The 25,104-nt window shown below is 37.6% G+C and overlaps 1 protein-coding gene across 3 annotated transcripts; it reads right to left on the bottom strand.

The window, feature by feature from the left end:
• Window positions 1-231: 231 nt before the first annotated feature.
• On the bottom strand, window positions 232-24,811 carry MYBL1 (MYB proto-oncogene like 1). Of its 3 annotated transcripts, none has more exons than XM_030011447.2 (16): window positions 24,549-24,811; window positions 20,580-20,682; window positions 20,384-20,455; window positions 17,262-17,354; window positions 15,982-16,202; window positions 14,022-14,205; window positions 13,722-13,796; window positions 12,089-12,193; window positions 10,632-10,865; window positions 9,954-10,322; window positions 9,352-9,494; window positions 8,829-8,943; window positions 7,040-7,156; window positions 6,849-6,953; window positions 4,685-4,864; window positions 232-2,883 (listed from the first exon to the last, which is right to left on the bottom strand). In XM_030011447.2, exons 1-16 carry the CDS (start codon window positions 24,566-24,568, stop codon window positions 2,755-2,757), a joined length of 2,265 nt encoding a protein of 754 aa, XP_029867307.1. In that variant the 5' UTR covers window positions 24,569-24,811; the 3' UTR covers window positions 232-2,754. The 3 variants fall into 3 exon arrangements, with proteins under 3 accessions (XP_029867307.1, XP_029867308.1, XP_029867306.1); XM_030011448.2 differs by having other exon boundaries at window positions 12,089-12,190; XM_030011446.2 differs by lacking the exon at window positions 4,685-4,864 and having other exon boundaries at window positions 24,549-24,643.
• Between the last annotated feature and the right edge of the window lie 293 nt (window positions 24,812-25,104).

Genomic DNA, 25,104 nt, shown 5'->3' with positions numbered 1-25,104 from the left:
ACAAAACCAAACTGTTAACCAAATGCATGTAGGCTTACAAGTAGGTTGGGTTGAAGCATGTATTGTCAATGGACTCCATCCTGCAGTGTAACCCACTGATTCCCATGATTGCTGTTTGTCTCTGCTCAGTCCAGAAAAGGTAGGTTTCTTGCCGTTTCACATGCACACATACATACATGTTACTTTAACGAGCACTGAGTTTTTAAGTTCTCAAATAAAAGGCACTTAGAGTAACCTGGTACATAGATGCTTTATTTCTGACATTAATATGGTCTGTATTGTATGTGAGATTCTCTTACATAAAAGAAAAGTTTGTAGTACAACAAAAACTAAGATAAACAAGGCATTTGTTGCACATCATGTCAAACCTTAAAACAAAAATATGGAGTAATATGTATTTAGGTTTCATGCAAGTTTGGCTGCTGCATGTACAATCTACTTATAAACTGAAAGAAATGCAAATGCACACAACATTCAAAAAGTAATAAAAGATGCCTGACATATGAAAGATTAAAACCTTCCTGCTAAAGCAACAAAGTGGGAGTTAACTAAACGATCCAACCAATACCAACACAAATTAATACTACTTACCATAAATCTATGCTTAAACTTGGTATAGGCAGTTTTGGTGATACCACTTCTACTGAAATATATCATCCAGATCCTAGATATTCATTCTCTCTTAATGTCTTATTTTATTTTTTTGTGAATTAAATGCTGTCTCCAGCGTTAAATGTTGCTGTTAAATCCATTCTGGTAATGCACACCTAAATCTAGTACTGCCAAGAATTCCAATTCCCTCCTCTCAATTTTCATAGGTGAGGAGTAATCCTGGCATGATGGGTATTTTCTGATCCCTTGCTTATACAGGGTTCCCCCCCCTTAACATTTTGATGTGAATTAAAAACTGCTAAAAATTTTTATGCCTACTACTATCATAGCCAGGCAAATATTTAATATCAAAAAGCTCCTAAAAATAAGGATTGTATAAGCTTTGAGATGTTTAAAAAAGTTTAATAACCCATTACCTTCCTTGTGCCACTCAACATGTTAAAATTCTCCATTAATAAATTATTCTCTACCATCTTTGATATTAAAGTGATAGGAATACTTTCCACACCCTGCATAGTACTGGTTGATCTCATAAAGTTAACTAGAGAACCTGACATCATTTTTGTAATTTTACATACAGTGCATATGATGCTCGCTCTTTCCATCTCTCATAGCAGCAAGCCGATTCTGCCACTATCTGTAGCAGCACACCCGGGAGTGGAGAGGAAGAGTGTTTGAATTATAAATAACTAAAACTACAGTGTACAATTCTATTTACCTGTCAGTATTTGTTGGTAGCACACCATTATAACTTGCTCGAAATTAACTACATAAAAATCTCTACAACAAAAGCAAACCAAACATTCCTTCGAAAACAAACAAAAAAAGAGACATAAAATAAGTGCAAATACCTAAAATAGGCAACTAAAGCAACTGTTGTGACCTGTATACCTTTAAATAAGGACAAAGATTTTTCATAAATAAAAGAATGATCTCTTTGCTCTTCAAACATTTAGTACGTATATAATGGTCAAACTTAAGTGCAGATACAATTGTTTTGAGAACCAAGGTGCCAAGTTTCTTTTCTTTTTTTTTTTTTTTAAATATATTTAAAATGCATTAGTTTTTAGTTCCTATGCAGGACAAAGTACTCCTGGGTCACATATAGGACCCCACCATTCCTTTCTAAATATATTTAAACAAGGTACAGGAACAGTTGCTGTATAATACAGGTATACCTTGTAATTATTTTGTAGACCAACATGATTTAAGGGTTATAGTGCAATCTTTATGTAGATGTAACATACAGTATAAATTTGTACACTTCACTGCTGTTAATTCTTCTGCTATTCCATACTTTATACTTGTCCTTTTTTCATTTTAGCTGTTTTAACAGGAAACAACGTTGGCTTCTAGACAACCTGCATACATATAAATATCTACATTTAAGCTTTAAAATGAAAATAAATTATAAAAACAGACTCCTTTCCAATTTACAAAATTTTCCCTGTTCCTACATACTGTACAATACATTCAACAATCATCTCATTTTGAGATTTATGAAGAAAATACTGATGCTTTACACTAAACCTAATTCACCCCCCTCTGCCTACTTCTAGTACCATTTGCAAATAAATATATTTAACACTGTAGTTAATTTCATTGTTTTGCAGCATACCAAAAAAATTAGTAGTGCAACTTTCTATCCTTCCTTTGTACTCCTTTCCATTGTGTTTCGTTATATACTAGAAAAATGCTACATAAGCAAAAGCACATTCAGTCATGTATGTTGCTCATTTGGAAACCAGTAACAACCTATAAACCTACTCTATATTGAAAATGCACTAACAGAAAAAAAGCAATGCAAGTCAAAGGAATAAATATGAAAAATAGACCTAAAAACTGTATGTTGTCAGTACTGCAATGTATTTTACCATTCTTTATCATATTTTTAGGGTGTTACTTTTTTAAATATTTAAGAAATTCATTGCAGGACTGTCTGTACTATCCCTTCGTACAGAATATGAGAGCTTCGTCTGTTCTTTGTCACTCAAAGAAGAAAGGAAGCTTTAAGGTAGCTTTAAGGTTTCCCTTGGCAGACTGTCTCAAAGTAAAGTCTTAATTCACAAGTATTGTGCTGGAATAGCCTTCAACATTGTGTCAGTTTCAATGGAAAGAGATGGTTGTCAGTTGCAGTGACCATCACAGTATCAGAGCCCTTGAAGTGCTGTTGGTAGCTGTGTATGTGCTCAGATATCTTCTTGCTTGTTCAGTCATGATAAGCTGGTCTTCTGTTTTTCCGTAAACAACTGCTTCCCATTCACAATTTGACTGCATAAAATAAAATTCAGTTTAAAAGATTATTTTAACTAACTAAAATACTTGAGCAATTCTCGTACAACCTTTCAGAGTAATAATAAATTACCAAAGTCTAGCAATACTGTATTTTACTGAGAAGGATTCAGTTCTACAATACAATACCTAAAACCTGTGACAAAGCTCCCTCTCCACCCCTTAACCCAACTCCCCAGCAGTGCAACTGTGTTACGCTTTTAAGTTCTAACACACAAAATGAAAAACGCTCTTAAAAAGAGACCAGTTCAACAATTGATACATAAAAGGGAAGTTAATTAAGTCATCTTCCCTTTGGATATCTACCCCTTTAAATGTCCTAAGTTCAACAGGCAGAAAAATACATTATTGACAGTCATCTGGAGACACCAAGGAAGGCAAAATGGTTTGGCAGCTGAAAAAGAATACCGTGAAGGACTTCACTGAACCAAAGCGGCAGCTGTGGAAGAACGGTCAGATGTTTTGGGAACATATTAGAAACAGCAAAGGAATTAGGAATAAAATAATGAATGGAAGAATAATTGAGCCACTAGTCCTGCTTCTTCCATGGAGCAAACCCCGCACGTTTACATTATTTATTGAATCTCAGGCTGATTTGTAGCAGCTCTAAATTAGACCTGACACTAGCAGATTGTAGCATAATGAAGAATGCAAGATTCTCTCCCTCCCACACTGAGCTAGAAACTGATCCAAAGGATCAGTTCCACATATAGATGCATAGAGAAAATCAGCCATTTGAGCTTCTCTATAAATTTAGCAGGACTTGATTCATGGAAGGGACACAGAGTTAGAGAGGCCACTAAACTGAGAGGGAATTTCTCAGGGGAAAGAGCAAAAAGAGAAAGATGGTTCAATAAGAATATTTGTGAGTATAGTATGACTAAGCTCCCCTTTTAAGTATTCTTAAGAGCATAGTTCTGGGCCAGATAGATGTATTTGCCTTTGCTGCAATTCACAGCAGTTAATTTTTTTTTTTTTGGAATATCCCAGTTAAATGAGGCTTGTTCTTTCTTCTCATAAGAAAGGATCAGAAGGTAATACTGTTATCTGTGTACTTAAAAACACATCATTGTTAAAGCAATTAAGTGGGGCATAGAAGATCAGGCTCCAGGTGCCCTGCTTTTTTTTTTTTTTTTTTTTAATTAATACAGAGCTGTAGATATTCTGAGAAGACACAAAAACTTTATACTTTAACTCCCTATGGGGCAAACTGGAACAGGTGCCAAGTCGGATCAAAGAGAATCTCTCCCTAAAGCTGGTGGTCAAGACAGAGGAAAAACTAGGTTACAGTTTTAACAGTATGGAAAATATACAGATGTACAAGAACAGGCACGTTAGAGGAACAATTACCAAACAGAACCTGTGGATGAACTCTGCTTAATGAATCCCACTGGGCTTGTTATGAAGTAAGCACCTGCCATATTTGAGACACTTAGGTGCTATAGAGGTTTAGTTTGCAACAAGTCAAGTCTTCTTACTGCTAGACTTGGATACCCAAACCTGTTTTGTAGGTCTACCCTATCCTGATTGTCTTTCCCTATGCTTAAATCTTAGAGGCCACTCAGTGAAACATCAGGGTTGCATTTAAAGAACTCTGCTATGAATAAACACTTTATGGACAAATGACCAATTGGCAAGAAATAAGGATCATGGAAACACTGACTGAAACTAGATGACTGAATTGAACAATTCTAGACATTAGTACAAGACAGAAACAAACAAACAAAAACCTTCTTTGTTAACCTGCTAACAAAACTAACAGAATTCTTTGCATCCAGACCTGAAGAGCTTTCTCCATTTTGACATTTTTTGAAGCACATGCATTCATTTTCTTCTTAATTACTGCATTTGCTTTGTTTGCTGGATTTGTATCCTGTTTTTCTGATGTCGGGTTACATCTGTTGTCATGTATTTCCAACAATGGTATCATTAATAAAGATGTGGTATATGCATTTTCTGACTATTGACAAAACAGAGGGTAGGGAACAGGAATAACAATTAGTATTTAATAAAAGAAAAAGTTTTCAACTGCTGTGATCAGAGAAGCCAAAATGTAAACAAAGCAAATACTATCAGAAAGATCCTAGGAAAGAATCTGAAAAGAAAAAGTAATGAACAGTATATGAAGAACTAGCCTGGTCTATACTGGGATTCGTAGCCAATACTAAGCACAGTAAAACATGTAGCTGCTAGCATGACTTAGGCATTACTGAGTAGACAGTTTCTTTCACATAAAGCCACTCTACAGCTGATTACATTTTGTTAAGAACAAGACTTGATAAAGTGGTAACTACAGAACAGTTTTAAAGAAAAAAGCTTGTAATTCATTTCTAGTACAACCCTTGTGAAAGTAAGTGCAAGGAGACTGCAGTAAAAAAAAATGAAGATCACATCAGTATCAGGGTGAGGAACTGCTTTAAGAACTGAAATAAGCACTGGATTGATCATTCCAGAAGAGTTTTACATGCTGATAATGTTTATGGAAATAAAAAGAAATTAATCCAGCTTCACTATAGCAAAGCAGAAGAAAGGTATATGGCAACTTTAGAGAGTGAAATTAGATGAGAGTAACAGTGGCGTATGTACTTGTTTACTTACAAAAACACCCCATTAAACTGTGTTAAACTACCTTTACATATTTAGTCTACCTCAGATCTTACTCCTAACTTACCGTCACACGGACACACAATTTCTACTTAAGGATTGGTACATTTTTGATTAAATCAGATACTACCACTGTGTCTCTTGCTAAGAGCAAATGTTCCTGTTGCACCAGCATCCCTCATTAAAACGGAGGAAAAGCAATTTTTTTCCCAGCCTGCTGCCTTTAATATACCACAATATCATAGTGTATCTTGGTTTTAGCCAATAACCTGAACATCAGTGATGCACAATATACCATGTCATAACAAGACATTACTAAGAGAACACCGGGCATTTTGTTTCTGCTTTGAGCTGTTGCAGCAATGCTGCTCCTCACAAGATGAGATGTTTTTGGGGAAGCTGGGAATTTCCACTAGGTGGCAGAGCACCTAACACCCAGCAGACAGTCACCGAGTCTTGGCACAGAGCCTACCAGGCATTTGAGAAGGGAATTTAGAAAACCAGCTACAATAATCAGAAAGGGATATGACTTAAGCGCCTGTTCTTTTTAAGGACTTTGGCTCCTACCTCTTGAATATAGCTTTATACCTGATCAAGAGTCACAGACATTTACTCTTTCAGAATTAAACACATAAATACGTTAATTTAAGAACTAGATTAGAATAAAGTTTTCCTACAAACTACAAGACTAAAGATTAATCTATTCAATCACTCAACTGGAAAAATATTGGGCTACTTTTTAAAGGAATGAGGGAACAAAACAGCCCCATCTCTGAACTCCTGATGTCTTGGTTGTTGAGGCAGAAGTATTCAAATTCCTTCAGGCAGAGGAAGCCCACAAACCTCATCTTCTACATGCTTGATATTTCTTAAAGTATTTTCCTACTATATGAAGTGGGAAAAGGAAAAACATGCTGGCTAATACGCAATTAGGCATATTCAGAACACGTCTGCCAGACTGTTAAAGCATGCAAAACACAGGGGCAAATGCCATCTTCCTGGTGTCTTAGAGAACTTGAGCATGCCATATATGCTAAAGTTTATAGGTAACCAGCATGGAAGCAGCTTTGCTGTAACAGCAAATCTGCAAAGCATCCACATTACTTTACTAATCCTGCTCTGAAGGCCTGCAAGGAAGAATTAATGCATTAATTAGAGCCCAATGTTCAAGTATTGCTTAAGTACTTAAAGTAGTATTTCAAACTGAAGGTGATTTTCACTTTCTAGATTTATGAATCTAGCCTCAATCCAAACACTTTATTTTAGTTGCTAGAATGAAAGATACTCAGTTCTATATTAATATTGATGCCAGTGATGCTTTTCAGTAGTTTAATACTTACCTGTACATCTAAACTATTATCTTCTGTGAAGAGCTGGGCACCAACCTCTTCTTTTTCCCATGGATCTAGGACCAGTGATTTTCTGACTTTCTTAGAAGAGTTGTGCTGCAATAAACATTTTGCAGATAAAAACTGTAAAATATTATTTAAAAGCAGTTATTTCCTATTTGAAATTATTATTGTAATGTTACCTCCTGCTTGCAGCTTTTATACACAGTGTCATCTTCCTCCTTGAGAAATATATCTGTTCCAGTTTCCTCTTTCAAAACTTCCCTAATGTCTTCCTCCAAGAAGGCAAGTGGTTGTGACTAAGTTAATTAAAATTGGAGGAGAAAATACAGGAAGTCTATTAGTTTCTAGTTTTTACCATATTCTACTTTCAGCTAATGTAGGCCAGAAAAGAGATCTTGCAAAATATAGCAACAGATAAAAAGATTTAAGCTATCGTAGTTAACAACTACAGATCAACATTTCAAGGCTATGCAGATTTTTTAATTCATTTTACTCCACATTATTTCTAGCCAGATAAAACATATACATGCACACAGTGCCTCAAAAAATGCAAGGTAGCATTGAAGAAGACATACAAACTACTTGTTTGCATTTATCAGCAATGGTTATCCACTGACAAAAGGGATAAAAATACTTTATATATACACTAAACACATACACGTATCTATACATGCATACAAACATACTAAAAAACTGTACTATAAAAGTATGACTGTTGTTGGGAAAGGAATTTATATCAATCTTAACACAAATCTTTGAATAGGACATTGATAGTCTTAAGTACAGTACAGAATTTCACAGAAGCCATACAGATGGCTCCTTTGTGTACCAACAGGAGAAGAATTCCCTTAAGCCCTCAAAATTTGATTTTGAACAGGAGGTTAATAGTGGACAGAAACAGGAATGCCAAACCACTCCATTTGCATAGTGAGAGACTGTGAATCTATAGGGTAACACAGATGGTGCCAAGCCCTGTGGCAAAGTCTGAGCTACCTTCTGTGTTTGCAGAAAAGAAGTAGTCAATATATATTGGCTGGAATTTTTTCAAAACTTGAAAAGCATATGTCTACTGAATTCCAAAAGTTATTATGCATTAACATACCTTAGCTAGGCTAGGAGGAAAGCAAAAATTGAATTCATTTGGAACAAAAAGTAACATTATCCATTGTCAACCAAAAAAAAGTCTTCTGTGACAGCCAGAAGAATCAGAGGAATCATGAATTGCTATATTAAGATTTTGGTTTTTAGGATGAAGAAAATTGTAGACTTCACTAAAGTAAGCCCCTAGGAAGGATAAAACACTTCCAAACATCTTCCCATCAAAAAAATTCTCAGAATACTACCATGCTATGGTAAACATCTACCTTCAGTCCTAGCACTGTAGAAGAAATAAACCAGAAAACAACTCAGGTCTTATGTAGTCCACAGGATTCAAAGATAATGCAGTTTTTCAAGTCAAATGTGAAAGTTATTTAAAATGTCACTCACATTCACCTGCACCAGTTTGCTCTTACTAGATTATCCAGTTGGAGGACCCATACCCACTCACTCTCTTCACTTACAATTTTTCTTTTGAAAAACAGAATGTTTCAGTATTAAGATTAAAATCTCAGACAATGATGTTACCACCTCGTAAGAGGTACAGTGTTAGCACTTGTGTAGCAAGGCTACACAAATTTAAAGCAACTCACAAAAGCAGAACCAATGCGTTTAAGATTACTATGGATCAAATACCATCCAAAAAGACAATGCCTCCATACTACACTGAAGGACACTAGTCTAACAGGCAAAATCTGAAACATTTTGGATTCACATTCTAGCTGTTCTTTAGGATAATACGGAATGTCACTGAAGCAACAGCATTGTTAGAAAATGCTTTCTAAGCTCATGCTGAGACTTACAATACCTCAAAAACAAGAGGGCATTTAGACTTTAACAAAGAAGAAAATAAACAATGTCATCACATACCGTAAGTTTGAGGGGACCATACTTTTTTTCCTGAGCAGCCAAAGCATTTTTAAAAGGAGTTGGCGTCCTTGGTGTTGAACCCAAAAGAGATCTTCTAATTGTGGGAGTTCTAAAACTATTCAAGCATAGAAAAGTGTTCATACATGCATTTTAATGTTTTACTTTTTCAACAGTAATGTAATAAAATGAATCTAAGAAACATTTTAAAATACCTTAATTTACACAACAGATATCACCACCATGAATCTGAAAGTATTAAGAACACCACAGCTTTACCCCAGGTATATTAAACTTTAATTGGATTTTGTTCAGTATTTTTAAAGAGGAAAAATTTTAACTGAGTACAAGACAATTTATGTCAAGTTAAAAACAGGAAGCCAGTTTGTTTGTACACAAGTATTTAAGTGTTTGGGGTTTTAAAACTCATTGACAGTATGCATACAGGTAGACTAATTTCTCAATGTTTAGGAAAACTTGTTTTTATTTGAGCAACACCACCAGATGTTTAATGTAATAATCCTACCCCACATTTTCCTTTTGATCTTTTGGTGTCATTTCCTTGTGTAGAGGAGTTGTAATAAGAACCTTCTGCCCACAGATTGGAGTGGATGTAAATGCAGGATTTTCAAGGTTAAATTGTTCATTTCCAGAGCAAGTGTTGAAAAACTAAGCGTAAGAGAGAAAAAAGCCTAAGCAACTTTAAAGGACAAAACTTCACCACTGTACTGAGCAGTAAAAAAAATTATATGTATATATCTGACGGGCTTTTACTGACAAACCCCAATAAACTATCCTTGACTTATACTCCAAGATATTTGCGATATTTATTGCTGAAACCTTGGTTTTCTCCTTAAAATCCCTGCTGCTTAATTAGGTCTCTATCAACAATTACTTGCATGAGAAAGTGTGAGCTATGAGTCGCGGCCCACCCCCCAGTTAGACTTCAAAACAGAGGAAATAGGTTATTTAACAATTTCTTTTTAATATATCTACACTTATGCAGACGTTTTAAGAAGTTTTTGGACATATTTGTTTAGGCTACAATGTATGACTAGGGAAAAAAGTACTTGTAATTTATAATCCACCCACTGCAATCTGTTTAGCCATATTTAAAAAGAAACTCACCTGTGATGGAGAAAATGGTAGTGTTTTCACTGGTGTATGCTTTAGTGCAACATTGACGGCATCATTACACAAGCCATCATTCAGTTCATTAACTGGTGATTGCCCAACACGCAATCTCTTCTTCTTTCTTAGGATAGTAGGTGGAGTGCTGAATTTTGTTACGTTTGGGGTTGTTGGAAAAACTGCTTCTTCCTCGCCACTGATGCTACCCTGTTTTTTGCCATCAAGCACAACGCTGACGTTATACTGGCACTCAGTAGCCCCTTCATTGTGTTGAATCCGCATTAGTTTTACTGGAGCTGGCTTGACAGGAGATGCAACAGCCTCTGAAAGCTCAAAACTGGTGACATCACTCCACGCTACAGGATCCTATGAGGCAAGGTGCAAAACACTCAAACACTAGCAGGCTAATCCAAGATTATGTCACAACATCCAAGCCAATCTCACAGCTCTCTACCTCCAGAAGCCATATACTGAATTATTCTCCCTGTATCTTTCACACAATCCTAAAACACTGAATATTTTAAAACACAATTCTTTTAAAACAGGCAATAAAACAAATCACTCAACATGGGTGAAACTACAGACAACTGCAGAATAAGGTAATTTTAAGAGTACACATATTGTGTAAGTTGATGTTCCTAAATAAACATTTTTTTAGAATAAATACAGACTTACAGATTCAATAAGCTCTAGCGTCTCTGCAAATTCTGGAATGGTTTGTAGAGATGATAACATTGTATTTGCTTCCACAGCCAAATACTTAGGTGGTGAATTCTGCTGAACAGATGTGCCATGGGTCTCATCCATGCTGTAGAAGTCACTTGTTTGCTCCCCAAAGCTATTTAGTGTATTAGACACACAATCTTCCGTGACAAAACTTCCAGACCAACAAGGTAGGTTTCCAGCTTGCTAAAAAGTATGAAGAAACATGTTAATCTTATTCAGCTTAGAAGTTGAAGAGTCAATTATGTGACCACAGGGAGGGAAAAAAAAAAAAATAGTATGTGGAAAGACTAAGCATGGCTACTAATTTTTGCTTTTTCAAACACTAATTATCTGTTTGCATTAATGCAGTTAGTCTTCTCCTTACATTAACATACTCAACATTCTCAAATTGTGTAGGATTTTTATCTTATCTCTCATTCATATCTTATACATGCTCGTAACTTTGATAATTATGATTTGTATTGGAAGCCATCTCTGATGCAAGTTTCCTGTGTTCCTGAACATCAGTATATTACGAAGTCATCTTCACTATAGAACACAGGTACATTTTAAGATTAGAAACCATTTCTAGAATGTGAAACACTTCTTGATTGATCCGATTTTTTTTTTTAACACAGATTCTGCATTCATAGTTTACTTAACTTCTAAATGGTTATCCCGTTTTAGTACACTGCTTAGTACTCAAGAATTAGATTTTAATTTTCACTGGAAATCTAGAAGCAAAGCAGATTCCACTAGATAAGCAGAACATTGCACTATTTCAAGAGAATGCCAGGAATAGCTCCACCACATAAAACTGGAAGTTCACGTGTAATCTAAATTAGTGATCAATATGGTTGGGTTGATTAGGTGTCTGATGTTGTTCACAGCCCTCTGTCCCTGAGGAAATAAGCAACTGTCATCTGCAAGTTTCCTAAATTCCACTGAAGTACATGCAAATTTTGTACAGTACAAATTTATATATTGTTTGTCATGTCCAAATGTGGATATCAAGTACTGCAAGCACTCACACAGAGGTTTGATAAAAATATAATCTACAGGATGTTTTGAAATCAAATAGGGCAAAACCTATGTATTTTTCTCTGTTGAACAGATGATTGACATTGCTGATCTATAAAACTGAACGTGCTACCTCTTGAAGAGGATTAAAAACCTGGGTCTTAGGAACAACTGCCAAATTGCAGGTCATATTTCTGCTGTTTTCACAGTTTGGAAAACTGCACTAAAAATAATTTGCCTCAATTCTAATATATAGACTTTGTTTTACAACCCAGCAGCCATAGGTTTGATTTTCAGAAGATCGGGTGAAAAAACACCACACAAAAACCAAACATCCATTACTGAATTGCTGAGGATTAATCTCACTGAAGCATATTCAAATATTTACAGAAATTTACAGTCCTTACAGAAGACACTCGTTTTCTTCTGATTTCATTCTCTGCTGACATAAGTAGCAATTCAAGTTCCTTTATTTTCTTTTCTTTATCAGGATCATCATCAATAAATGACTGCTGAAAAATTTAAGAAAGAAGCCATTACTATTTTCCACCTCCATCACCCCTCCACAGTAAAGATTCTACATTATAACACAGCTAGATTTTAAACAGAAATCCACACATAACGGGAACAGAGCTGTTCAAGCTGTATCGTATTTTGTAATACAGTAGTCACTCAAGTAAAACAACTCTCACAATTACCAGGAGATGGATCTGATGTTAAAGTGGTATACAAGCTAATATTTTAATAGGTTTCTAATATGGCCTGTAAATGCTCAGTGCGCTATAGCACTTTTTAACGAAAAGTCACTCAATTCTATATTTAATAGAAGCAACAGTGTTGGCAGCTTGGTAGATGTGTTTGTGTTTTCATGTGCTTTCTAGAATTTTGAGTTATTTATCCTCACTAAGGGTGCAAGAAAGTGTTTCAAATCAGCATTTGCTGACAGAGTGTCTACACAAGCAATCCTACCACTGCTATCAGAAAAGAAAATTAACTGATTGGTTTTGGTTGGTTGGTTCATTTTTTAACCTCCTTAAAACTTGCTATTATTGCTATAAATACAGGTAAGTGAGGATATATACCATGAGTTTCAAAACTAGTTATACCCCCCAGTTTAGGGAGGACTTCAAGGAACAGAAAATATCTTATACTTTTCTGTATAGGGCAATCAAGAGTGTCAAAGGCCATATGAGGCTTTGTTATGATTTGCATTCTTATACTGAGATAAGGGAAGAAAATGCAACAGGAAACAGATGACCTGCACAGGGAAATTTAAGGTTAGGTACAGAGCTCTGCAGAATGCCTCCAACACATCTAGGACAAACAAAATAGGTATTATTCCCTGTGTTAAAATAATTCTTTTTACTAATTTCAAATTCACAAAAATTCTTCCAGGAAGTCACATTACAAACCAAGATCTACATTCAGACTGCAGCACATAAGGAATTTCAGATATATTCTAAGTGAGCCCAAAGGAACAAAAGGAAATAAATATATCCAAATTTTTTTTGTTGTTTTAAAGCTTCTCAATACTTAGCATTTAGAATGCTGCAAAAGAGCACCTTCAACTGATTGACAAAAGTTTATCAGTCAGAAAAAAATAAAACCTATTGAAAACAAAAAAGCACAGCCATAAGTGTAAGTCACAGTAAGTGATTTGAACTGAGTCTTTCAGATAGGGTTATATTTATTACATATATAAGTAGTAAAATCTTGTCTTTAAATCTCTCAGAAGCTAGGTAATACTAACAGGTCATAATTTTAACCTAAAGATTCAACCAGTAGACTATGTTTTAAGCCATACTTCTGTCAGAAATAAGCACAACTATTGTGTTTCTGGGATGTGTAAAGACAGCTCATTTTTCCTACCTAAAACTACCAATTGAGTTAGTAAGCTTACTTACAGAGAAACACTTACATAAATATAGGTGAATGATAAAGACTTAAAGACATTTTGAAGTTACAAGTTTTTAAACTCTTAATTTTACAGCATAATACACAGTACATTCTCTTAATTTACAATGCCTGTTAACAATTTACCTGAACTAAGTTGGAAGAAGCTGAAGCATGTTCTAGACAGCTGCCTTCTGGTGAGGCATACTGGTATGCTGGAATCTAAGAAGACATAAATCATTTTACAAACCCTAAAGAAAAGGAGGCTATAAAATTATGTCTACTTTATTGTACATAAACAATTTATTATGGTTTACAAATCCTAAATTACCATAGTATCACAAAAATACTCAACGGATCTTCATTCTTTCCAAGTTGTTTCTCGTTCCAAACCCAATAAATTATTTGAAACTGGGAAATACTAATTATTCTGGATTTTGAACTTACATGTGTCTGAACAGGTATATAAAATTGATTCTGAGTGTGCAAGTGTTCCATAGTCAGACAAGGTTGGGGCTGAAGTTTAGATGAACTAGCTCTTTCAGACTTTATACCATCTTGTAAATATCCTTCCTGTTCCACCTTTCTTCGCATTGTTGAATTCCAGTGATTTTTAATTGAATTATCAGTCCTAAAATGAAAGTGTACAACAGTGACTGGTTTCCACATCTCAAAGTTTAATATATGGCATAATTATACAGGGTTTGTACAGTAGGTTAATCCAAAGCCACAAATCCAGAAAGCTCCAGCAGCTTGGACTGAAAGTTCTGTTATCAGTGGGGTTTTGGCATAATTACTAGAAAGCTACCCTTTTCAAAACTTCCTTCTACTAAACTTCAAGTCTGCAGGAAATTAAAAGTAGCAAAAGAGAAAGCCTTGGTTCTGGCTATTGTCATTGTGGGCAAGAACCTTTTTTCTTGGATACTTGGAACAATGATGTGTTCTCTGTCACTGCATTATTTACCTTCTGCTACAAATTTGCAGAACACAAAGCTAAGGCTACATAGCACCCTGCTGTCCCACAGCATAAGGGCACTGTGGCTAGTGTTTGCCACTGGAAGATATATCTTCTAAAAAAAATGACAGCCTGCATTCCCAGCTCTGAGTTTTATATGCAGCTTTGTGGAAGAACCTCCCACTACCTCTTGGTGTCCTTGATCTTGTATGGGGAAAGCAGGCATGGCAGAAGACCAGTACCCATTGTCACTCCCCTTGGAAAGAAAATGCCTTTGACAAGCAGGCCAAAATCACTTTTAACACTAGACAAGCATTAAGGCAAGAGAAGAGTATGAATGCATTACAGTCTAAAATACTAGCCTTAGAGAGGGGTACACAGAAATAAAAATTGCTTTAAAGCCCATTCTTCATTTAAGCTCAATTCCAAGAAGCATTCCTCTTTTTCATCCCCACTAGTGTTAAACTCTTTACAAGTCTTCTAGGTCTAGGATCCAATCTTTAGCTAAGTGTCTCATCTTGAAGTTACTTTCAACAAATAAGTTAGTGAATTAGGAATGCATCTGTCCTTGCAAACTCATCTTCCCCCTCTGAAATTCTATTAAGATGCAATCCATTCCCTTCCCATTCCTCCAAAGGGCTTCCTGTGATTCGTGGATTGTGTACTTAATCAAAATGTCAAATTTTTAAACACACATCTCTAAAGACTCATTCTCCCAACATAACAAGTGCTGACATTCCTTAGACACAGCTAGACAGTCACCTCCTGAACACAAAGACTGAATTCAGAGAGGGACAGCTTAACATTGAATTTCAATTATCAGTACAAGGTAAAAAACTTAAACTTTTCATACACTAAGATTTTGTTTTCCACAAGCATATAAGTTGGCAATCACACTTGAAACAAAGATAAGGAGAACAATGCATACAATCCATTCTTAGCTTAGAGAATACATGGTGACCAACTAGCTTTGCAATGCATGACTCCTAAGCCAGGACTTTTGAAGGTTACTAAGATGCTCTTTTTCGAGTGTCCTATTTAAGAAGCAGTGTTCCACAAAAATAAATTTAGAAAAGAATTTTTGATCTTAAACCAAAAAGAAAGTCACTCCCAAATGCATATTTGATTATCAAGTCATAGGATGTTAAAGCATTTTTCCACTATTACTTGCAGTTACTCTTCAGCTCTACTACAGTTTTTTTCTAAGTGATCAGGAGGATTTTTAAAGGAACCTGCAGAGTGTTAAAGGTCTTTTTATTGGTTTTATGGCTTTTAAAGAATACATAATGCAAAATGCAAAAGATCTTAAAAAATTTCATGATCTATCAAGATAAAGATGTTGTGACGTAAGTTTCAACAGATGCTCTCTGATTAACAAATTACATTGGAAAGAGTTGTGCCATGACCGCTTTCCATATTCTAATATTTAACACAAATAGAGTTGAAAAGCACCTTCCAGGAAGAAGTTTTGCTATTTCAGCCCATCGGTTTCCCAAACGCTTGTGAGCTTCATAGATTATTCTGTCCTCCTCTTCTGTCCACGAAGACTTTTTTACTTCAGGATTGAGATGGTTATGCCATCTCTCTCTGCACTGCTTGCCTATTCTTCCTTTCAGGTGTTTTGCAATTAGAGACCAGCGCTTTGGACCATACTTCTGAACTAATTCAATAACCTGGAACACAGATGAAAGCACGTTATAATTCCAAAACCTAATTTTCCTAATCAGACTGAGAAGACCAATAAACTGCCATCTTAGAATAGGATTGTAATAGTCAACTTGATAAAATAGTAGGCCTAAGGAGGCAGACAGTGACTTGGGGTTTTAAAAATTATTTTTCAAGAAATCAAAAAATTGCTTATTAACTCTAAAGTCACTGTGTTTAGAACGTAAGTATATACTGATGAAAACATTCATTTGGAATTTTCCTTTCTGTCACTCAGTGCATAAGCTGACATTAGGAAAGACCAAAAAAAGAAGCTGGTAAAGATGCTTGGTTTGACTTTTTTCAACAACATGAGTATAAGGAAAAACCCCACACCTCTACTCCCAACCTCCATCCCATTTCTACATGTTTTTATATATTAGAAGTTTTTTCTTAAATGACTGATGAGAACCATAAAAAAAATAGATTAGGAAGACCACATTCACAAGTTGACAAATACTAGTTTTAAACATCTTAAACCAGTTTTAAACAGTGGGAATAAGCAGTTGATTTGAAACACTGTACGTGAAAGCTGTATGTGCACCTCACCTCCCTACAGGGCAGTCCAGGTTTTGCAGGCAAAAAGCTGCAGTGTGGATTAACAGAGATGGGGAAAAGGAGTCTAAAACACCATTGCTAGCTTCTTTAACAGTAGAGTATGAAAGAATTTCCCTTATTCCCAACCCCTTTACATCTGGTGGGTTTGAGGAACAACAGATGTAAATGAGACCTTTGACCTTTAGTGCTGTAAAGAGATCTCCTCTACTTGGTAAGCTAGAGTAGTTCAGCTATCAATCTGAGCAAAGGGAAATAAAATGCTTGAGCAGACCAGACATTCCATCTACTTAAGAGCAGTTGCGTATTTTTTTTCTTCTCACACAGCATATTGTAATGTAATTATCTATGTCACAAGATGCATCAGACATCATCTTTTTGGGTATGAAACCTAAGAAAAAGTACACATTCTTAGCAGTCATATGCCATTTTTATTACAGTAAAAGAGTACAGTATCAATTAGTTTTTATTACCCTCTGATCTTCTTCTTTAGTCCAGGGACCTTTAATCAATTCTGGGTTTAGTACCTTCTGCCATCGATGCTGGCACTGAAAATCTGAACGATTCTGAAATAGTTTTAGAAGACCGGTGTAGCTGTTAAACTCTTGAATACATAAAACTGTAAATATTAGCTAGCCAGAATTATTAGCTTATTCAAATTAAAAGACTCATTCAGACCTTTGTTCTAAGTACAATAGTTAAATTCTCCCTTATTATTTCTTCTTCCATTTGCTTATAAAAACTCTTCTCCAAAAAAACCCAGCCTTGCACAAAGCTCTAATTACTTCAATGTTCTTGATAATCCAATTCAGAACTTATTCTTCTTTAAAAAAAAAACTTAGAATTATTTTTGTCCTCATTACTGCACACCTTCTCTGAACTTTGTAATTGACATGGTTTTGATATTATCTATAATGTATATAAGGAAAGAAATTTTTAAAGGAAATACTTTTTCTTTCAAATAAAAGAATAAACCTTTTTCTAAGTCTCAAATGAATATATTCTCAGCTCTTTACTAGAGTGTTAAGGAAAACAGATTTATATCAAGTTTAGCTAACACATACTAATTAAACAACATTGCTTTTTCTGCTCAGGACAGATGGTGCTTTTCTGTAGCTTTACTAAAGATCTTTTGAAATATTGTTCCCAGTTATGAAAGAGAGGTAAGCTTTCACTTAGCCTCCTAAAAGCTGTCTTTAGGAAAGTTTGGGACTCTCAGGGTAGTTGGTCCAATCCTTAGAAATATGCAGATAAGAGCCTGCCCCAGCACAACATACTAGTACGCCTTTTATAACACTGGGACATGACAATTTACTCTTTTCAGTGCAAGCTGCTGGATAGCAAGTACCGATTTCAAGGTTTTGCTGGACTTGTCTACCAAATAAAGGCATAACCATGCTAAGATGAAGTTAAACAAGAAGCAGTCTGCAAGACCAGAAAACACACCCAAAACACTGTTACATCTAAAATTACATTGATCACACTACCTTCAAGTTAATCACAAATAAACATTGTATGACTAAAAGCACACTAGGGTTTGTTACAAAACATCACCATTTCCTGGTGGAGACAAGCTGTAAAAGACAGACTCAATACAGGATAGCTGTTCCCACTTTTGAGGAAAGAAAAATTTTGAAATTGTGGCCTTTTAGTGTTTTTACCTTCCAGACATGTCTGAAATCATGACATATTTGGGGGAGAAGAGCAAAACAAATGATGGAATGAAACAATAAAATTGTTTCGGGTCTGCCTTAGCTGCAGTAAATTGAAAGAGAATACAAGCTGCGTTCCCTCTCTTGAGGGTCACCTTTAAGCCATCGTCGCTTTTTTGGGCGGAACAGAGGGAGGTTTACTTGTACACAGTCCAATAGTGAAATGGGGTTCTGAAAACACAGCAGTTTGAGTGCCTTTACATGCTAGTAACTCAAGATATTGGTTTTCCTAGTAAAAGACCATCAGTAACAAGGCAAGTGCTAATTTTGCCAGCCTCTATTATTTGGCTTTGTAATTTGAACACTGCAACAGGTTGCCCAGAGAGGCTGTGGAGTCTCCACCCATGAAGATATTCAAAACCCAACTGGACACTGTCCTGAGCAGCCTGCTCCAGCTGACCTTGCTTGAGCAGGGGGTTCAGACTAGATGATCTTGAGAGGTTCCTTCCAACATCAGCAATTCTGCAATGGGCAACCTGATCCTCCATGCATGTTTCCCATGATAGCTGGGGAGCCTTTTTTCAGCCTCACTTGGGCCCAGCTGAACAATAGCCTTCTGTCTCCAGAAGCATTTGTTTTCAGCTGGAGAACTTTTTATTAAATTAAACTGTCAGATCTGTTAAATGCAACTCCATACTACACCTGCAGATCAGTATCACCAAATATTATATTTTTAAACAGTTTAATATAAAAGCTTTTTGATATTATCTCTTTTTCCTCTGCCATTCACTCATTTCACTGCTTTTTGGAAGGTGATAATGTACATGCAAGGAATAATGATTTGCTTATGCAATCCTTAAATTTAGAAGCTTTGAGTTTGTTCCCTGATATCTATACCTTGCCACCTAGGAAAAAAAAATAAAATCAGAAGCACCACAATTGCACAAATATGATGAGAACGATGAAAAGCTACAGTTGTTGAGCATTTAGAATTCAAGTCTATTTTTACCTAGTTAGACAGGAATTTCATACAACTATATCATCCCACTCAATATCATAAGAACCACAAAGGCAGGGGCGGGGGGGTGTAATTTTTTTATTTCTAACATTTGAATATTCAATACCACTTCCAGGTAGTGATTTCAGCCTTAGATTCTAACCATGTTTTTATAGTAAGCATTTTATAACATTTAATCAGAAAACAAACAAACATCATCGATTCTAGTTGTAGGTATTTTCTACCAGTGCAGCTAATACAGCTAAGGTGTCATTTAATGTTTGAACCAAGATCTCTTTTACTCATTCCACCTGACCATTGGAACAGAACAAGAAATTTTAAGGGTCAGTAGGAAACTTCCAAGAAACCCGCTAAGGTTCCTTTTGTAGCAACCAAAGATATCATTGGGTGGAAAGATTTACATATGTTAGGGAAGCAGACATCACTGTAAAAAAGACAGAACAAACCAAAAAAAACCCAACAAACACCGAATGAAAAAAAAAAAAAAACCAACCAAACAAACAAAAAAAAACAAAAACACCCCCCTCCCCTTTTCCTAAGGTGTTTAAGAAAATGATCCTGCTCCTTTCAAGCAGTCTTTCAGATGCAACCCACTCCCCTAACTGCTTCAGAAGCAACCTGTGAACCGTAGATGTAACCACCACAAGTGATGCAAACAATAGGAAGCCAGAATACATTCCAGAATGAAAACAAATAGCAAGTGTGGACACACAGAAGACATAAATTATTTTCAATCATTTCAGAACATCATTTGAGACCCAGCCTGAGCTGATAAGGTTCTCCAAGGCTAGATCTCAAGTCCAATTTACAAGCATCCTTTAAATATTATGTGTTTCTGATTTCTATTTCTCCTTATTTCCAAACTAGATATATGACCAAAGTAAATAAATATTAAAAGGGAACTTAACTGAGAGATTCAACTTACTTGTAGATGACTAGCAATGAAAGCCCAATCATCTGTACCATTTTGTTCCACCAGCTTCTTTAGTCTTTCATCCTGTTAAGACATAACCTCAGCCAATAAATGTTACATCCTATCCCAATACGATACTAAATAAAAACATATTTCATGTGCTACCAATATCATATAGGAATGAAACTAAAGCCAAAAAAAGTATTACCTCATCACGTGTCCATTTCACCCTGTTACATATCTTCTTCAAACCTTTTTGCTGTGGTACTTCATAGTCATGATCCACATATTGAAGGTCATCATCTTCCTCACTGCAGAGTACAAGAGAAGAGTGAAGAATATAGAAATAGAGTTTAAAATAACTCTGAATAATTTTTTTCTAACTACTTGTAGCTTTTTGCCATTCTGTACATATTGTTCTAAAATGACATACAGAATGTACATGAATACAAGATCTGCTTCCAGCTGTAGCCTATATTCACCTTGTCAAAGGAACAGAATTAATTTTAACTTCAAGGCCCCATACCAGTATATAGATAGATAATTCATTCCAAGTCAAGACTTAAATTTGAAGCAAAAGCTATTGTTTAAGACCATGTTTTTCTAACACATTTATGAATCTTTATTTTACACAAATGAGCTTATAAAATAAAGTGGTTTGCTAGCCTGCAAAATACATTCACGTTCCACCTCCATAACTCAAACAACACAAGAGTGCCCAATAATTTAGCGTCAACTTGAGATTTTAAGTGGGCTCCTGCCTCGAATAAACGCATTGCCTCAATGTTACAGGAATGAGATACAAATCTTTGAAGACAGAAATATCCCTCTAAGTTAAGCGTCAGAGGGGAGGAAGCGAGGTAACCTCTGTGACTCCACGTAGATCACACTCCATCTACTGGAGAAATGCATACTTCACAGCCTTGATAAACAAAGCTTAACAACTAGCACAGGGAAATGTTTCATGGAAAGATCACTTAAACTTTTATGTCAGTGACTCATGTTAGCATAAATTCAAACACATGTGGAAACCTAGGCCTAACAACAAGATGAACAGTTTCTCTGCACTAGTTATAGCAAAGCCACATCCAAATACACAGCTTTAAAAGCAGTTTCCACTGCAATCTTAATTTTTCTCCATTTTATTATCAGTATAAAGCACGATGTAAATATCATAAATTCATATTCAAAACTAAATCTGTTAGTTCTGCTCAGCCTTGAAAATTACTTCCATTTTTCAACCAAAAGTAAAAAAAAAAAAAAAAATCCTTTCCCAGTAATGGAATTAAACTGTGCTGGTGTCCTAAGAACTTATCAGACGGCAGATCTCTACATTATTTTGCGGAACATGCAATTCACCCACACAGCATGCTGATCAACCATTTTAAGTATATTTGTTATTTCCCATGAAGTGAGTATGTTCTCTGTGGCTAACATGAATATATGGTCATTCAAGAAGTGCACTACTTACTTGAAAGCATTACTACAGGATAGTATGTACCCGACTCTTGCAGACCCAGTGTATTTAACATTGCTTCTACACCCTACACCACATCTGGATTTGCCCTGCTTCACTTCATGATGCAGTAGAATTAGTAACTCATAAGCATGCTAAAACTTTGTGGAGCCAGTGAAATACAAAGCAGTAAGGTTGTCTAAAGGCCGGCAGCAAGTTCTTCACAGTATTTACAAAAAAAAAAAAAGCTGCAAACACAATGATTGCAAGAGTTTTGCATTAAGTGGCTTAGGACTTAAGAAAATAGGATTTAAACTTACAGGTAACTAAGAGTTTTCTCTTCCCCCTCCCACAGGTTCTCAACAAACTTCAGCAGCATATCTTAGTATTATAAGGAGCATATCTTGGTATTATAATCCTGTTTCATACCAAGCAAGCCATGCAGTTTACTTATAACTAAAATTTGGCCTTGTGATTAAGCCTTTTGTCAAAATGATCTCCTCACCCACTGCACAGCAAACCAGTTCAAGAACAGTCACCAGTTACGTGAAAAGTAGTGGGGTTTTTAAAAAAGAGGAAGGGCTCCATATACATGGCAGTGATGCTGATGAGAGCACTGGTACTGGATAACACAGGGTCCCCGCTGGCAACAGCGGTTAAGAACCCTGCACCTGGAGTTCTCCAGCGGCACATGTGTCCCACAGCCAAACCGGCACAGCTACTTGGCCGCCTCCATGCACTTCACGGGCGCGAAGGCCAGCCGAGGGGGGACCAACCTCTCTTGCACCTTGATTCCACATGAATAGCTGCTTAGTTTTCAGTCTTGTTTAGACTAGTACACCAGTAGATTATAAATTAAATATACATGAATGGCTGGGACTACCAACTTAAGTAAGTTAAGTTCGATTAAAAAGAAAAGATTTTCAAACACATTGGGTTGTTATAGTTCATCTGACAATTCTTTTGCAGTTATGAAACTGTGCCAAAATACTGCATGAAAGTGGAATGCAGTCACCAAATTTCATCAAATAACAAATCTGGAACAATGAAGTATTTCATGAGTTCTGTGCTGTCTTTGCAGCTCTGAGTTGAGAGCCATTAAAGGAAAAAATTAAGCTTCCAAATGCAAAAACCGAGACCAGTTCAACAAAATTAAACTTAATTCCATTTGGTGCAAAACAATTATACTTGCTCCTTACTCCACACCTAGGTTAATAATCTTGAAATCACCTTTATGTAAACTCCTAACTACAGTGGTTTAATTTTGGAGATATCATCATCACATACTGACGCAGTATTCTTCTAGGGCTACCGATCTCTAACCAAACATTCCTCTGCTATCCACAACCAGTTGTATTTTCAGTTATGACATCAAAGCACTCCATAGCCATGGGAGATATACAAGCTAAAGCTTTGCAAAGATGCAACCATTGTTTGCAATACCACAGATGAAAGTCTCTTAAACTACTAAATGCAGATTAGCAGTAACAAGAAACATTCTCTGAGCTGATTGTTGCAGACAGCTAAGTATAGACAGCTCCAGCAGTTAGCCTCTGCTGGCAAAGCCCCTTAATGAATCTTTGTTCCTTACACAACTAGAAACCCAAAGCACTGCTTTCTTGTTTTAGTTGCAGTTTTGCAGAAAAAGAATATTAATTTATGAACGCTTTTCATGTCAGAGGAAAACGTAGAAGCAGTTTTAATATCTGTAACTTTGAAACCACCCCTAATTCCATGAGAAGCATGCAGTCACGGTAAACCCCAGATGCCATAGGTAACTCATGCATTAGTATTACTCACTGAGCATTCTTTCCTCATTCCTTTTACGTTTCTTTATCACTTTTAAGAAACCAATTTTCTATTTAGGACAAGAATAACTATAGCAATAAAACAGTTCTCCAGGACCCACCTTCTGAATACAAAGTAAAGACACACCCATTTTCATATCAATAAAACAAAAGACGTATCAAAACCATCTGGGGCTGCTGCTGAAGCTCTCGAGGAAAACATTCTCTCTCAGGAATATTTCAGGCTAGACTGCGACATGCTCAATCAAAGAACATGCCAAATCAGAGAAAGCAGGTGCACTTAAGACATTGGAAAGGTCAGCAGGCCTGAACATTAACTTTAACCGAACAACCCCAAACCTCGCATCGAGGCTGTGGCAAAGCCACTCGGGAGGAGAAAAGCAAGAAGTATCGCTGCAGCATAAGGAAAGTAACCAGCAGGAAAAGCTACTGCGGAGACAAGCCAGTCGTTGCTGACAGACTCAGTGACCACAGAGAAGAAAAGCTAGGTAAGCTACAACAAAGACGGTCAGAGCGAAAGCACAGAAGCGAGAGCAGCCTCGAAGCGAAGGGCGAGATTTATACCCGAGAGCTGCTGCTCGTAAGCCGGAGGGAACGCAGGTACCTGTGCGGGTGCCGGGCGAGGGAGGAATCGGAGGGCGGCGGGAGGGAGGGAGGGAGGGAGGGAGGTGGGCCGTGACACCCGAGGCCCGGGAGGTGGAAGGAGCCCGAGAGCAGCGCCAGCACAGCTCGGCGGGGGGGTGAGGGGCGGGGCGGGCCGGGCCGGCGGCGGCACCTGGCAGGGATCCCGGGGCGCGGGGGGGGGTACCTGGGCGCGGGGCGGCGGCGTGGAAGGCAGCGGCCGCCCGGGAGGGGGCGGAGGGGGGAGCTGAAGGCGCAGCGATCCCTGGGCCGGGCCCGGAGCCACACTCACCTGCGCGGTCTCTTCGCCATCCTCGGGGCGCACCATAGGGGGGGCCGCCACGGCAGCGGGGCGCAGCGCGAAGCCCCCGAGCCCCCGCCCGGGCTCCTTCTCTCACAGCCGGGCAGCGCGGCAGGGCGGGCGGGGGACGGAGAGGGGCACTGGCGGCTCAGGAAGGCTGGAGACGGGCAGGGCTCCTCGGACGGCCCCCTCCTCCCCGCGGAGCTTCGCGGTATCCACAGCTCCCCGGCGGCCGCCCTCAGCCCCGGCCCGGCCCGGCCCCCGGCGCGTCAGACATGGCTCGGCCTGGCCCCTGCCCGCAAGGACGGAGCGCGCAGCGGCCCCTTTCTCGCCCGGCTGTGCCTCCCCCACTCCTGTCAGAGCCGCCGCGGGCTCCGGCGGCGCCTTTCCGCCCCGGGCTGCTGCGCTGCCCTGCCGTGCCCTGCCCTGTCCTGCCCCGCACGGCCCCCCCCCCGTCCCCCGCTGCCGGCCGGCCCCCGCCGCCCGGGCTGCGCCGCCACCGCTGCGCTCGCGGCGGGCTTGGTCCGTGCCGCCGAATCTCGCGCCC

The sequence above is a fragment of the Aquila chrysaetos genome, chromosome 4 (assembly GCF_900496995.4).
Source record: "Aquila chrysaetos chrysaetos chromosome 4, bAquChr1.4, whole genome shotgun sequence".
NCBI lineage: Eukaryota > Metazoa > Chordata > Aves > Accipitriformes > Accipitridae > Aquila > Aquila chrysaetos.
This window is presented reverse-complemented; position numbering and strand designations above follow the sequence as displayed.